General features: G+C 39.2%; 1 protein-coding gene across 5 annotated transcripts in view; it reads right to left on the bottom strand.

Moving 5' to 3' along the window:
- The window catches only part of CASC4 (cancer susceptibility 4), a 29,913-nt gene extending 13,929 nt beyond the window's left edge, over positions 1-15,984 (bottom strand). For all 5 annotated transcript variants that reach the window (XR_003252628.1, XM_026060706.1, XM_026060704.1 and 2 more), the window contains exons 1-8: positions 15,500-15,984; positions 6,710-6,764; positions 5,534-5,636; positions 4,355-4,445; positions 3,046-3,190; positions 2,066-2,146; positions 1,591-1,689; positions 9-182 (exon numbers count right to left, since the gene is read on the bottom strand). Coding sequence is in view for 4 of the 5 variants with exons in the window: in XM_026060706.1 (XP_025916491.1) it covers positions 9-182; positions 1,591-1,689; positions 2,066-2,146; positions 3,046-3,190; positions 4,355-4,445; positions 5,534-5,636; positions 6,710-6,764; positions 15,500-15,826 (1,075 nt within the window). In the remaining variant the exon portion in view is untranslated. The remainder of the gene's footprint in view (positions 1-8; positions 183-1,590; positions 1,690-2,065; positions 2,147-3,045; positions 3,191-4,354; positions 4,446-5,533; positions 5,637-6,709; positions 6,765-15,499) is intronic.
- Positions 15,985-15,990: the final 6 nt, after the last annotated feature.

The following is a 15,990-nucleotide window of genomic DNA, read 5'->3' on the forward strand; positions in this document are numbered from 1 at the left end:
CAACTTACTTTGCTTCATCTTCTGCAAGTCGCTAACTCTGCTCTTTGGAAGTTTTATATGGTCTGTTTTAATTTTGTGTTCTTTCTGATTTTCCATATTTTCTTCAAAATTTAAGTGCTGAAGAGAATTGGGAGGTATTTGCTTCACAGTATCAGCATTTCCATCACTGTCAGTGTGCAAACCTACAGAAGGAAGAAGTGTGTTTAGTTTTTAGAGGGCTCCAAAAGAAGTTTGCAACTCTATCGCAAAAAGATAATTCATTACATTTTAATGAGTAATCAAGTCCTCTATTGTGTTACCTTGTCAACAGATTTTCAGTAGAGATGTGTTTGATCAAGCCTAGACCAATAACACATTTATGCATTTTTTCAAAAAATTTTTTTTATTTTTTAATCCAAAAACCTACCCATCAACATTTATGATTTTTTTCAAGAGCTATGATTTTAGCCAAAGTTGCAGCACATCACAGAAGTTACATTAAAATAAAAATCAGAATCACAGAACTACATAACTAAGGAATACTGAAAATCCTGGTCCCCTTGACATGAATGCCAACATTCTTTTGATAAACTCTTTCTAGAGAGAAAGTAAGCATTTCACATGCTATCTTTCATGGTTTTTCATCAAGAAAAGTCAGAATGAAAGACTACTTCAGAACAACAATAACGAAAGGAAATATTTTAAAGCCTTGACATTTAGAAATAAACTTTCTTTAAATGCACATACAAACTTTGAATCCATTAATTTTGACACTTTAAGCCAGTTGAATGTCCACTATAAAAGGAAAGAAATTAAGAAATATTTCTGTTGTCTTTTTTCAAAAGAAACGAAAATGGGCATAACAAATAATTTGAAGCTGTTTGGTCATGTCACAAATAGTAGATGCTTAAGTTATATTTAAAGTTTTTAAGCAGGACAGTATTTGAACATGCCACTTGAAGTACAATACAGATATAACATAATTTTTTTGACATTAAAGCAAAGTCACTTGATCCATAAGCAGTATAATTAAGTATATTTTCTATAGATTTGTGTTGTTCACTTTCTAACTGCAATTCCTCCAACCCCTTTCACTGCAACACTTCTCTCATGCCGAAACCTCCTCCACATCAYCCTCAAGCTAGTTGTCCAGAGAAACAGGAAGACACTGAGCAAGTGATGGTACTGCTGTTTATTCTCCGAGTATAACTGGCAACCAATAGCTCAACAATCAACTCTTGAGATCATGCTGCAGCCCTGTCTATAGGATGGACACTAATTTTAATTCTTCTCCTTTATCCAGTGGAGAAATTTTGAAGCACTCACCTTTGAAACTTCCAGCTGTCAAATTTGGCTGAAATTGGTCAAAAGGCTCAGAAATTATTGGCAGTGTGTGTGTGKGGGAAACAGAGATATAGTATAATCACATAAACCTCAGTGCCTCAGGAGGCCAGACTAAGAATACACTCAATCTTTTATGCTGCAGAAACCAATTGTTTTTATAACTGCATCAAACAAGACAAGGGGACTGGCCACTTGAGCCTAACATTTATGATATGGTAGCAGATATCAGCTGATAAGTTTCCTACAAGATATTGATAAGCTTTTTACCTGGAGCCAGATTTGGAGCATGGGGCTGTTCAGTTGGCAGATTCATAACAGGTTGACGACCTTCACTTTGAGGAGCTGAAATAAGTGGCTTCTTTAAAGCTAAAATAAAATACATTGACAAAAACCTTAACATGAAACAAACTGCCACTATATACTGGGCCTTCCTCTGACAATCTTGGGKTTTTTTGTTGTTGTTTGTTTGTTTTCTTGTTTTTAATCATAGATGAAAATATAAAATACAAGATTTCTGGGAAAAAAAAGTATCAGAAGCACTGAAGCACTCAACATTTTTGAGAAATATAACTTCTAACAAAAAAACACAGTAAGAATTATCGGATTTTACACTCTACTTGAATTTTGTTACTATAAACAGATTTTAAGCCTTTGTGTTCACTATGAAACACCCTGGTATTCAAACAGGACATATGTGCCACCAAGCACCCAAATAAGAAAATATTAGAACATTTCTTCTAACCAGTGGGAGTATCTTCAGCTTTAGCAGGGTCATTATCTTCTATTTCGGGCATGCCTGCATCTCCTCCTAATTTGATTTTCTCTGTAAAACAAGAACAGGATATCCTTTCTTACTAATCTTTTAAAGTTTTAAGAGGGAATTTACTCTTTATGGAAGGCTCCAAGAACAGGAGAAAGAAGTTCTTCATCCACAGAATATGTATCATATTAATAATACAACTGCAAGACTCTTTATATTGTTCTGTCAAAGTGCCTGAAGGCTGCTTTAGAGCAGTGATCCTGAACTAAGGCAGTGCAATCCTCAGAAAAGGACAGGAAACAGATGCACTGCTGATGGGAGCAGAGTAGGAAATGCTTGCTGGAAGAACCTGACCGGAACACACACTGAACTGATATAAAAAGGCACTGGATAAGTAGCACAAAAAGCAGAAGCAAAGGGAACCCATCTGACTTTCAGGGGAGGCCTAGAGCCAGGAAAYGATCATAATAGTTACTCACTGAGATACTCCAGCATAGTTCCTGACAACCAAAGGTTCCTACTGTTCCTGCTCAGTTGCCCAGTTAGACTTCTCAGAGCAGTTTCAATGCTCCTGACCACCAGGCACCTTCTTTGTGCAGATTCCTGCTCTCCAGCAACGTGCCTTTCCCTAGCTCACCCCAACACCCCAAGACACATTTTACAGGGAGTGGGGAGACATTCCCCAGTTCAAAATTGGCCACACAAGAAAGGAGATATGAAATGAACCAAGAAAGGAGACACAAAATTGTGCAAGAAATGATTTTTATAAATAGACACAGAAAGGATGTGCCTATCTCCAGGTTCCTATAAACTCTAACTTAGTACGGTCACATGTAGCTAATCAAGTTACCTGAGGCAAATGATTCCTTGTTCTACTTTAAAGACACCCCTGATTCTGTATGAGAGCAAGGGATATAACACAACTGGTCCGCATCCATCAGAAGTGACAAAAAAGAAAATACCTTTGCCATCTACAACATGATCTGAAGGCTCTTCATTCTTTACTGTGTTTTTATCTTCCGTCTCTGGAACAGTCTTAGATACTGTTTGGTCATCATCATTGAGACTGACTTCCGTGCCTTTACTGGACTGAATTTTCTGTGTGGCCTGTTAGAACAAATTAATTCAGAAACAATATTAAAGACAACCCTGAAAGTTAAAATACAAAACCCCTCAGCTTTAAGATTACTTAGGGAAAGCAAAATCAAAGGGAACAACAGCAGAAGTCCTCTATATACAAACCTCAGTCCTGAGGGTAGTTGGTAAAAGTAAGGACACTTGTAGCTAAACAGAAGACTTAAAATACTGTATGGTTGTATGACGTTTTCATCGGCATGTGTAGGATAGCAGAACCACTCATAATTTGTCAATAACACTAGAGCTATTCCAGAAGAATGCCAAGAAAACTACTGCCATATCACAATACATTAATTTTATTGCAATAGAACATACAGGAGAACCTTGGAAAGTTATTTTTATAGGCACTACATTTGCTAGTGTTCTGCCTCTAACATGAAGCTACCACACATAATCTGCGAACATACACAATTATATGGCCACACAGAGGAAATTACCATGGGAAAAAGTGTTAAGGCCAACGCAGATCAAATATATGACAATCAGGTTAAGACATCGTTAGCCTTGTGCCTCAGACCAGGGAGACTTCTGCAAACATTTCTAGATTTTAAGGCAAGATTTGACTGAAATCTACTTGAAATTTGCTTAATCATTTGAAATATCTGTAAACAGACACGGAACAAGGAAATGAAATTTTCATTAAAATTTTCAAAAAAAATTTCATCCGTTTTTAGGAAAGAGGCCTATATTCTACTGACAGCTTGCACAGTATAATTACACACTTGATGCCATTCAAACACCATTGTTATTTGAATCACATTAGCACCTAGAAGCCTCAGAGATCAGATTCCCCTTTGCAATAACCTATATAAGATTGCAAGAACACAGATCCTACCCTGGAGAGCTATAAAGTAATATCCATTTTATAGAGAAGAAACTGAAATGCTGAGTGATGACATCACATAGGAAGGCTGTAGCAGAGTAAAGAATTAAGCCTGATATTCAAGGCTCAGTTCAACAACTGAACAAAACAAGCAGATGGTCTTACACTAATATCCAATTAGGGCTGCTCAGTGCAACATTTATCCAGAAGTTAGAGGAGAAATGTCCAGGACCTCTACATAACAGTTGAGTMGACTAGCAAGCAGACTTGGGGCTCTTCTAATTCAACAAAGAAATTTAGCCATGTATTACCTTTTGTTCCCGTATAACTTGGTCCACTAATTTCTTTATATTTTCTTCATGTTGCAGTCGCATTTCCTTGATCTGCTGCCCACACTGCAGACTGAATTAGAAACACATTATCAATTGCATTTGAGTTGTTATATCAGCTCTCCCATAAATGAAAAAGAACAACAAAAAAAATGAAGTGCACAGAAAGCCAAACCTGAGAGATAACTAGAATAGTTTGGCCAAAAATCCGTGCCTTGGAATGAGAGTGGAAATGGACTGAATACAGAAGGAAAACAGGACTGGAAAAAAGATAGGGACAGAGCAGAAAAACAGTAAAATAAACAGATGAGCCCTGAAAACACTTCCTCCAAAACCTGAAAAGCAATGGAAAATTCAGTCTCCTGTCATCAGCATGCATTAATTCCACTTGGAATCCATGGAACCATCTACTATGGCTGTCAACACAGAAGATGTACAACTACTATCAGTTACTGCTACCAACTCAAATAACAAGATTGGAATCGCACAGCTCAATGTCCCAAGTTTTCTAACAAGCCACATAAGAGATCAACCAAATTAAACAAAATTCCCAGGCTGCTGCCCCAAACGCTCAACATAACATACACACACACACACAAAAAAAATTTTCACATGAAAGTTTTAAATGTTTTCTCAGTGTTAATCTCTCTCACTCCTTAAGGCTTCAGAAGTAGTTGTTCTCCCTACTTTTCCATTATCAACTTAAAAGGCTGAAATTAACTTGAAAATTCAATTATGCACAATGTTTTCACCTCCAGTTCAATAAAATACATTCTTAGGAAGACAGCAATGAACAATACCCTGTGGCTTACAGAACTGGGGAGATTAAATTGAACTCTTCCACTTATCAGTTCCTGTTAACCAACATCTCCATATCATTAAAAATTCATTTTGACTTAAAATTACCCAACGCTGAACAACTATGATAAGCCAGATTTTTTCAGAGATAACTCAACTAGGGGTAGAAGGAAGAAGGTAACACCAAAAAATAGAACCTTAAAATCAAACAGCCAGCTAAGTCAAACTTGCATCACCAATGGGGTACATTTGAGCTTGAGGATTAACAGAACTAGGATTCATTTGTGCCTTTTTTTTAAAATAAATATAGACCTGCATCATACACAAGCAAACCTACAGTTACTAACATTTCTAAAGACATACCTATCATATTCCAATCTCCTTGTAAGGTAAGTATTGTTCTTCTTGTATTCATGAAGCTGATCTTCCTGACGAATGAATTCCTGTCGTAATTCTGCTAGTTGTTCTAGACAAAAACGCAAAATCAACATGAATACATACATACAAGAAACGTCCCATGGTGCATACAACTTTCAATATTGCCATATAAGTTACAAGTTAACGTGAGAATTTTATGTTATTTCTTCTACATATATTTTCAAGATTCTTAAACTAATTTGGAAAACATGCCAGTTTACTCATGTATGCCAGATGTTGATTCTGAATTAACAAATTAACAAACAAGTATTCTGATACTATGTGACCGTTTGACCTGCCACGCTTAAAAAAAAACCCAAACCATAAAAAAAACTGTAAATCCTTTTTTACCTTTTCACTCAGAAGACTTGCATAATGCTGTTCCAAATATTTCTTGGAAATCTCTATGATCTCCTGAAAAATTCTGTTATTCTGAGTTATCACTAGGTTATTTTAGGCATGATGGTCAAATACTTTTTCTGGAATAAGCGCATAAAAAAGGTACTTCACACTATCCATAAAAACACTTAATATGCTCTTCATGTCTTCACAGGTACTTGTTCTAGAAGTTTTCTCTCTTCTCTTCAGGCTACAATTATTTGTTAAGCTCCCTACTATTTTAAGTTGAAACTATATAAATATAGGCAGAAATGTAAAGTAACTTGTCTGCAGGCACGTACAAATTYTGGCAATAGTTGTTCCAGGACTCCCTGAAAACCAACACGGTAAAAACAGAGACATGATTACAATGCCTGTAAAGAACACCAGAGATGTACACTCTTAAAGGATGCTTTCTGGTGCTTTGCTAAGCTGACATAAGTATYGTAATAGTGCTGATCCAAACCATACTAAATTGTATATTACTTTGATCATGAAAATGATTCTAATATCTTGGAAGCAAGCAGTGTCAGAACGCGTGTTTTTTCTGCAGAGAATAAAGTCTACAAAAGTGAACTCTACACTTATCCAGGCTAGATAAGAAACAAATGTCACGGAGCTGCAGATTAAGCGATGCTCCAGCATCACTTGATCTTTCATTTAAAATGTATTCTGCAGTACCTAGGCGGTTATAAAAGATGCAACTTTATAATCCTCCAAACAGTTTGGCCATAAATCCCTTACCCTTTAAACGATGTATATCTGCCATTTGATACGATATGTTGTTCTGCAACTTAATCTGAAAGGAAAAAAATGGTTATATAAATAAATACAGTCAATCTTTAGCAGGTTAGGAAGTGTTTATATCTGCAAAGACCTAGCTGCTTTTGAATTCATACTTTTTGCACTATAAAGAAAGAATATATAAAAAGGAATGTCAGAATGACCATAAAACATTCTTGTAAATATAAATAGTTTATACTTAGTTATCTACAAGTGACACCAACTTAAGCACTATATTTAGCCATTGCTAACAAAAATTTAGATACGTTTATTTCCAAGAGATATTTCTATCAGAAAAGCAGATTTTGTGAAGACTAAAATAAACACACTGCATTCTGATATTGCAGAAGGGGATAGTGAATTTCCAACGTCAAACACAAATGTATAAAAATAAACAAACAGCATCATTAGCAAAAACAAATTTTTACCTAATGTATGTTGAAAGTAAATATTTAATGTGATGCTACATAATATTCATAACAGGAATTATACTTTTAGGAGAGAATGTGACACCAGTAGACTTCCACAAGTGTTTAATTTGATATTTTTAGTAAGGAAAAAATAGCAATTACAATAAATAAGTGCATACACACAAAGTCATCAAGTAAAGATGTTTTGTCTTGTTCTTACACAAAGCAAAAACATAAAGAGAAAAGAATCAGAAACGAAGAGAAAGATGTGCATGTAGAAGATACTGAGAATAGGTGAAAAAGCCCACAACTGTAATTAGACAACACTGGTATTTATTATTTTTGTTATTTCATGATTGATATAAAGAGTAACTGTCCCAGGGTGCTAAAACAGTGTTGTCATTCTGGATTACAAGGTCAGAATTACCTCTCAGAGAGGTAAAGACTGCATCTAAAGACTGCATCGTATCTGATCTTCACTTAATTAACCAAAAAACCCCAAAACAACCCACAGAGCATCGCAGGTATAAGTATTTTCACAAACAGCTTCTGTACCATTTAAAAGGCAGGTATCTTTGCCTCTTAAGAGCCTCTATATTTCCTATTTTAAAACTGCATATGAGCACACATACTTTGAAGCAGGGAGGGGGAAGCACACACACAGGCTATCTCAATTCTTGCACAGATTCTGAAGCTTAATGTCAGAGTCAGTTACCTAAATTTCCTGTAAAAAAAGATGCATGCCCTTACTTTCTTAAGATTTCCTCCACCCACTTCTAGCTTCCCTTTTATCGAATAAATCACTTAAAAAAAAAAATTAAAAATCCATGAAACATTTTTAAAGAGAGGCACTCATTTCTTGACTATACAATTCAATTTGTCCCATATGTGTTCAGGCATTTATAACTTTAGGAACTATAACTATACAAGGAGTGCTGAAATCGTGATTTTCTGAAGAACACTGTGTACACCAAGGCATGTATCCAACGGCTCCAGTCACACAAGAGAGGCTCCTTATGAAGGAGAGTGCTACATCAAGAGTTCTGTTTGCGCTAGACTCCAAGATCCTGGCTCATGGCTAGCAGCGATGCACGCACGGGGAGTGCTGGCAACAAACCACCCTCCCATGTCACAGACCAGAAACCAGAAGTATTTCTAGAGTGCTGAGGGGCATCACCAGCGAAGGTGCTGATGTATAGGGGGAATAAACAGCCAAACCCATCTAACTAACAACATTTTTTCCCCCAAAATCAGAAGAAAGAAGTGGCAGACAATGCAATCTTTTGGTAAGCTCAGAATACTGACCATATTGCTCTGAAATATGATACAAAACGTAAATACTCAACAGGGACACTTAAGCATCTGTCTCGGCGTTTCGAAGCCATGCATCTGAGGACCACTTAAATACGTTCTTTGTACATGCAGGAATCAAAACATTGAAGTGTACTAGTCACAGGACTGACAAAAAAAATTCAGTTAAGTAAAAACCTGTTTTGTGCTTCCTATATTTTTTAAAAAAAAGCAAGGATGCCTTGTGGTGAAGACTTTACATAGAGCCAAAATATAAAAATAACCTCCAATCCTTTCTATAACAAAAGTGCCCATCCTGAAAGCTCTTCTTTTAATCTCTCTTCATCTGCTGGACACCAGGATGTAGCAATGGATACAAAAAGTTATTTGTTGAGTATTAATGAAAAAGTATTTTTTTTCCTTTGTTTGGGGAAATATAGGAGCAGGGGTATTAAACAGAAAAATGTGAAACTGGCAGTAATTACCATTTTTACCCGTCTTCCACTCCAATACAATTCTTCTGAAAGGTAGTAAATGTATAACCTCCCAGAACCTAAGATATCTACAAACAAAGGAGATGATGTGAAGTAGTGAGTTCTTCTGTTTTCAAACCTTTATATAGCAGAATCCCTAATATAGAAAAACTTCTTCCTTGCTTCTGCTCAACCTACGAAACATTTGACTTGTAAAGACTTTGGTGGTGGGAGGTGCTTGTTCTATTAACGGGAATCTGACCCGAAAATCTGATTAGCAATTTTATCACAATCTTTAATTTTGGAGATTTTGTGCATCAGATAAGTGACAGCATTCATAGCCAAAACATCTTAGCTGACAGTAAGTGTCCCTAATCTGAGGGATAGAAAGGGAAGAAGCTTCTTATGATTCATGGGATCTGTTCCACCTACACTCGTAAAAAAAAAAAAAACAAAAAAAAAACATGGAGCAAGTCCAGTTCTTTCATCTGTGTCCTCCTTGAATCTAGACCTATTTGTACTCTTCTTTCTTAGTGGCTTCTCACATCATCTCCCCAAAGCAGTTGGGGAGGAAAAATAAATAAATAAATAAAGAACATTCTATGGCCCCCCAGTGAGCTCTACTCAAGAAAAATAAACGTTAAAAATCCTGTGCTTGCGAGTGCTATGTATATGCAAGGCAGTACTTACAGTGCTGTATGAATTGCAACAGTCCTGCCATATAATAAAAGGCAACGCAAGAAAAGAAAGTTACAGCACCCTGGAGCTTTTCTGTACCTATGGCAGGATAGAACAGGGGTGGTCTTGCTTCCCAATTAAACACTGCATAAATGAACTGTAAACATCCACCCATATTTCACTGAGCCATTTCTTTCTCTAGCAAGAACACCCCTTGAAATCCCGATCAAAGCAGCACAAGCAGGTGTCCGTACTCCTCTGTGCAGCTTAATGTGCCTAGGCGCTCCGAGTACATTGCTATAGTGCATTCCAGAACAGCAAGTGAAAGCTGTTTAAGAGTCCTTTTGCACAACGGTTTATATTCCACAATCCTTCTGCTATTATTTGTCAACTGCCTCTCTTGGAGTAGCCAGTGTTATTATCAAGCAGTTAGTAGAGTCTTGGAGATGAAGTACTGCTCCACGTTGTGATGTTGATAATCAAGAGTACTGCGTCCAGTTCTGGGCTCCCCAGTACAAGAGGGATGTGGCACTACTGGAGCAAGTCCAGCGAAGGGCCACAAAGATGATTAGGGGACTGGAGCATCTCTCTTATGAGGAAAGGCTGAGAGAGCTKGGCCTGTTTAGCTTGGAGAAGAGAAGGCTGAGAGGAGATCTTATCAATGTGTACAAGTATCTGAAGGGAGGGTGTCGAGAGGATGGGACCAGACTCTTTTCAGTGGTGCCGAGCGACAGGACGCGAGGCAATGGGCACAAACTGAAACACAGACACTTCCATCTTAACATGAGGAAAAACTTTTTCACTGTGAGGGTGACAGAGCACTGGAACACGTTGCCCCGAGAGGTGGTGGAGTCTCCTTCTCTGGAGATATTCAAAAGCCGCCTGGATGCAATCCTGTGCAATGTGCTCTAGGTGACCCTGCTTGAGCAGGGGGGTTGGACTAGATGATCTCCAGAGGTCCCTTCCAACCTCAGTGATTCTGTGATTCTGTGAAGAGTGTGCAACAAAATAGGAAGAGGCATTCAACATCACCACTGTAAAGCTACAGCTTTGCAAACTGATAAGCTGTCAAGGAGTTTTGGCTACAAAGGTGCTATAAAGGAACGTAAGCTGCTTCCAAGAATGTTTCACTAAACAGTTTCAACACATGAAGCACCATTTCTAAGCATCAGCTAAGGGAACAAGGTTGTATTATACACCTGGCACAGCCAGCAACAATTGCAGAATGGAACAGGCGTGCTCCTGAGATCTGCAATAGCAAACATGGAGATATGAACCCCTACACACTGGACGGTTGCCATTTGGAAGCCTTCCACGCTGAATTCCTGCCATTCAATCATTTTACTGAGCATATTGCAAAAGGATGTGGAAAGCCATGGAAAAAAGGGGTCCTCACTGTGTGCTGCAAGAAGTATGAAACACTTGGGGAAACTACTGATAATGCTGCATGCATGGCTTTCCCAAACACTAGTGCAATCCCTATCCTTGTCTGCCTCCTGAGGACAGGAGCTCCAAAAGAGAAGTACTCCTCTAGTCTGTTCCAAGACCCAGTGGACCTCACAAGCTCATCAAGATTAGCACAGGGTGAAAGGAAAAGAGAGTTTCCAAGAACTCATGCCTCTGGTACAAAGAGGCAGATCTGTTCTTGCATCTTCCACTATGGTTGTTACCAATGGCTGTTTGAGATCAGAAACAGCCAGTTACTGAAAAGCACATGCTGTCATAGCTCCTTCTCTTCACCTCTCTCCTTTGGCAGCCACACCTGCACTTTCCTATCCATTTAAATAGTTTTCTAGTTCCAGAAAGGCTCTTCTCTTCCCAGCCCTAGTCATACTCTCCCCTTTTTTTCTTCCAGGTTCTTTAGAAGATCCCTCCATTTGTGAGAAGTTCACCCTAATCTCTCAAGATCCTTTACAACATCATAACTCTCCCTCCAAGATCTGCCAGACCTGATGAGCCTAAATATCTCAAGTAAAGAACTGCTCAAACAAGAGTTACAATCATTTATTTTCCAGCTTTCAGCGTAGCAAAATAAGTTTTTCCCCATCATTTTTCTTCAATGTACCTTAGCACTCCTATAGAAAGAAACCTCTTAGCTTCCATATACTGTTAGTAGCAGGTGCTGCCTAATTGCAGTTCAATACATAGCAGTTTACACTTTAATAAATATTAGAGTCTTCAGCAAGGGCTTTCACAAGACACTAGGTCAATTTACTACATTTATAGTTCTAAGAACTGTCATAAGAGCAAACAATATTCTGGCGCAGTGTGACTGGCCTGTAAAGCATGTGATAGGAGGGAGGAGAGAGACGGGGGTTTGGGCATGGCTATAGATCTCACTGAGCTAGGAGGAAGCTGCCTGCAAAAATTCAAGTTGTCTTAACATTGAAAGATGCATCCTTGATGTGCATGACCACAAGGCAAAGAATCCCTTATGAAGACTAAGGAGCATAAAGCAGAACAGACACTACGATAGCTACCAGAGTATCATCTTTCAAATGAGTTTGCTATGAAATAAAAACCTAGCTCTGTTGTCATCACTTGGTACCCTGGGAATTATCAGTATTGGTTCCCTATTATAGTTMCTGCATTTCACAGATGGACTGGGCTCATTGGTATAAAATAGTTTGTTCAAAAAACATCCTTGCTAAATTCTGTTCGGAAGAAAAAAAAAAGTATCAGTCAAAATAACCCTTTTTTGGTCAGACACTTTATGCACACTTTGCACTTTTTTTTWAAAAAAAAAAACAGATTTGTTGACTGCTTTACTCCCTAAGGCATTTCACTTAATTTTTTTTTTAATTTAGGATTGTTGCCACTGAGAACATGATAGCAGCTCCCAGAGGATGAAGACAGAAATGGACAGTAACTGGCTATTGAAAAAACATACTGCTATCCTTACCTACGGAGACTCACTCAACATTTGGAGCACCTGGAAAGAAGAGGTCATATTTAACAGCTACTAGCTCACATGACTTGAAATGGCAGCTTCTGGAACAATGAATGAAGATGCAGCACATATACTGAAGTATACATTGTATTTACAATAAAAATAATTAGCAAGGTTTACTGGTCTCATCTCTCTCCCACCTCTCTCCCTGCAAAACGCCAGGAGTCTGAAAGTGTTCAGAGACCAGGCAGGTTTATGGAGAACAGTGTTCAGTGTGCACGTTCAGCTCATCAGCATCTCAGTTCGTATCATGTGCATCGAAGAGGGCCATGGCTTCCGGTAACCCCTGCTAGAGACCCTGCTTTAGCACTTACACTTTCTCTGTTAAGGTGCAGGACAGATTTTTTCCGCTATAGGACATGAGGCTCTTATGTTGGAGATGAGTGACTTAGGTAGTACCCTATTTTTGTTTGGTTTGCTGTCTTTAAACACTTCGTGCAACATCATTTTACTGTTCACATTTTCCCTGAATAAATCCTACTAAGAGCAAGAACGCTGCTAGCAGAAGATAAGAATTCAGTGTAATATGTGAGATTGTGTTTTAATAATCATAGTAATGGATCTACGCACTACCAGATCATTCAGAAATGAAAACTTGATCCTAATCAGACACAATACTCATTTCTGTCAGAGAGGCCAAAAAAAGAGTCCAAGTTAACAATGACTGTAGGAGAAGGACAAGTGATGCCTGACCTGGTATAAAATCTGATGATATAAGTTTAATCTGCTGAAGCTGTTTTTGAAAAAATGTAAACAAACAAGTTTACAACAGATGAAGCTGCATTATATGTATTCAGAATTTTTGATATAGTACTAAGGCATCTAAATCCAGATTTATTATGCCATTGAATCACAAACTCAATCTTCCATTACAGAAAAGCCTTAATTCAGATATGGCCTTTATGTGTTTATAGTAAAAATGAAATTATTTAGGGCACGTTAATAACTGAAAGATTTGGATGAACTGTTTCCTTTAAAACATGATCTTGAAACAGGTCTATGAAGCACAAGATCTTCACCTACCTATCAACACCTCATTCAGGACCCTGACATTTTTACATATACAGCAAGTGACAAACACATCTTAACGTGATCCTTTCCACTCAAATGAGTTGACACCCATCACAAGCAAAATCACTATAGAAAACTTATCATTGCTGTTTTATCTTCAAACTTAAGTTTCGCAGAGGTTATAAGACTCATTATCACTTAGTAAACTTGGTTACACTGGAATTTTGAAAAAAAAAACACCTATGAAAGACAAATTCATTACAGAATACTGGCATCTACATAGCTAGTGAGTTGAAAATAAGAACAGAACCATAAACATTCAATGATTACAATTTTGTTTTAAATTAAGAACAGGTAAAACCTACTTAAACCATTGAAAACAATTCCCATAAACCCTTTCAAGTTTATATTTCTCCCTGCAGAACATTACAGATTTCCAAAAATACAAGTTTCTTCTATTAAATTAAGCCTTACTATGTAACCCAATCATTATGGCTTACTGGAATACCATCAGTATAGTTTTATACACGTCAATTACAATAATGTATGAACAGCTCATTCCTCTATGAACACAGGCTAAACAGTATCTTCCATTACATCTCTAATCAAGCTTTTTACATTTTATTCCAAGCTCTAAGGAATCAGCTGTCAAAGGAAGAAGGAAAAAAAAAAAAAAAAAAGTTTGCTGAACACACAAATGACTCAATTTTAATGCTTTAGTAGGAAAGATAACATAGTAGTTTTAGAATAAACTAAATCCATTTGAAGGAGTCTGGGATTCTCCCTAACTTATTTCCTGCTAGTTAGATTAAGAGATACATCTCACTTAGATATGAAATAAGGCTGGGCTTTAGAAACTGCTCTGCTTAAGTAACAACTGACAGCTGCAATTTAACCAGTTCAGCCAAACTCCACTTACAAAAACTAGGTATTTTGTTTTTCCTGTGATGATTTGCTCAGTAACCATGTGACATGAAATGGCCAGAACAAGCTCAGCCAGTTACAAGTCTGAAAGAGTGATATTTCCATAAATTCTACCATGAAAAAGTCAGTCAGACAGCAGAATTATAAACTGCACGCAAATAAATGTACACACCACCTAACACAGGACTAAGAACTTGCCCTCCATCTAGCACAGACTTAACTCCTATGTAAGAAGTTGCCTGCAATTACTATGAAAGCAGAACAATGAAAGTTGATGCTTTCACTCATTTTCCCTTCCCCAACGAAAGACACAATGCTTCACAAACAGGTAAGTAGAATTTTGTGCTAGCTTCAGGTATCAGTTTTATTATCCACGAAGAGATAATTTATATCAGGAGTAAGAATTTATTTCAAGTATGTTTTGGTTGTTTAAGATCCGGCGTTACCCTGCTATACAAGACATTTGGCAAGACACAGGGAGAACATGTTAAGAGGTTCTATATTTGTTTCTTCTTCCCTCAAACCAAGCAAAAAATAGCCCTCTAATTTTAAAACCGTGGGCAGCTTTTTCGATTAGTACCAAAAGATCAAAAAAAAAGACCCAAAAATATACCCACCCTCAGGAAACGAGGAAAGCTCAAGGAAAGAAAAATTAGAACAGCCAACCCAAAGCAGTGGGCACCCAGTGTTTTCGTTGTTAGCATAACACACGCTGCATTTGCTAAAGGCGTTCAGCTCCTTCCTGGAGGGCACGCAGGGATCTGAACGTGTTTCGCCTGCTTCCCCACAGCAACCAAAGCGCAGGTAACCGCTCCCGGGCATCAGCGCCTTTAGGGGCTGATTTGCTCCTCGGGCGGTGGGTGCTGCGGGGAAGCTGCCCAGCGCGAGGGGAAGCGCAAGCTGCGCCCCCAGGACACAAGCAGACCCCCCCCGGCAGCGCCGAGGGGACCCCCCCCCCCGCGGCCAGGAGGGCACCCTCGCTCGCCTCCTTCACACCCCGCCGCCGCGGCCTCACCTTGCTCTCCTCGCACTTCTTCGCCTGGCCCTCCCTGGCCTGCAGCTGGCCGCTCAGGTGGCTGTAGTCGGCCTCCTTCTGCTCCAGCTGCTTCCTGTGCGAGTCCACCTTGCCCAGCAGGTCGGCGTTCCTCTTCTCCAGGCGCCCGCGGGCCACCTCCGTGCGCTTGGCCTGGCTCTGCAGCTCCGCCACCTCCTCCTGCAGCAGGGCCTGGCGGGACGAGGCGTTCCAGCAGTTGAAGGCGAGGACGGCGATGACCACGAGCAGCGCCACGAAGACCAAGGAGGGCAGACGGCCGCCCCTCCTGTTGGCCCCGAAGCCCACCATGGGGGAGGCCGCGGGGCGGGGGCTTCACCCGCTCGCCGCCTCCGCCCGCGCCCGAGAGGGGAGAAGCAGGGACTGGGGGGACACGGAGGGCTGCTCGGGGCGCGGCGCTGCCCGAGGGGGAGCGGAGCGAGCGCTGCGGAGCGGCCGAGGGGCGCGGGAAGCGA

Source organism: Apteryx rowi, unplaced genomic scaffold (genome assembly GCF_003343035.1).
Source record: "Apteryx rowi isolate R43461 unplaced genomic scaffold, aptRow1 scaffold_170, whole genome shotgun sequence".
NCBI classification, from domain to species: Eukaryota; Metazoa; Chordata; class Aves; order Apterygiformes; family Apterygidae; genus Apteryx; species Apteryx rowi.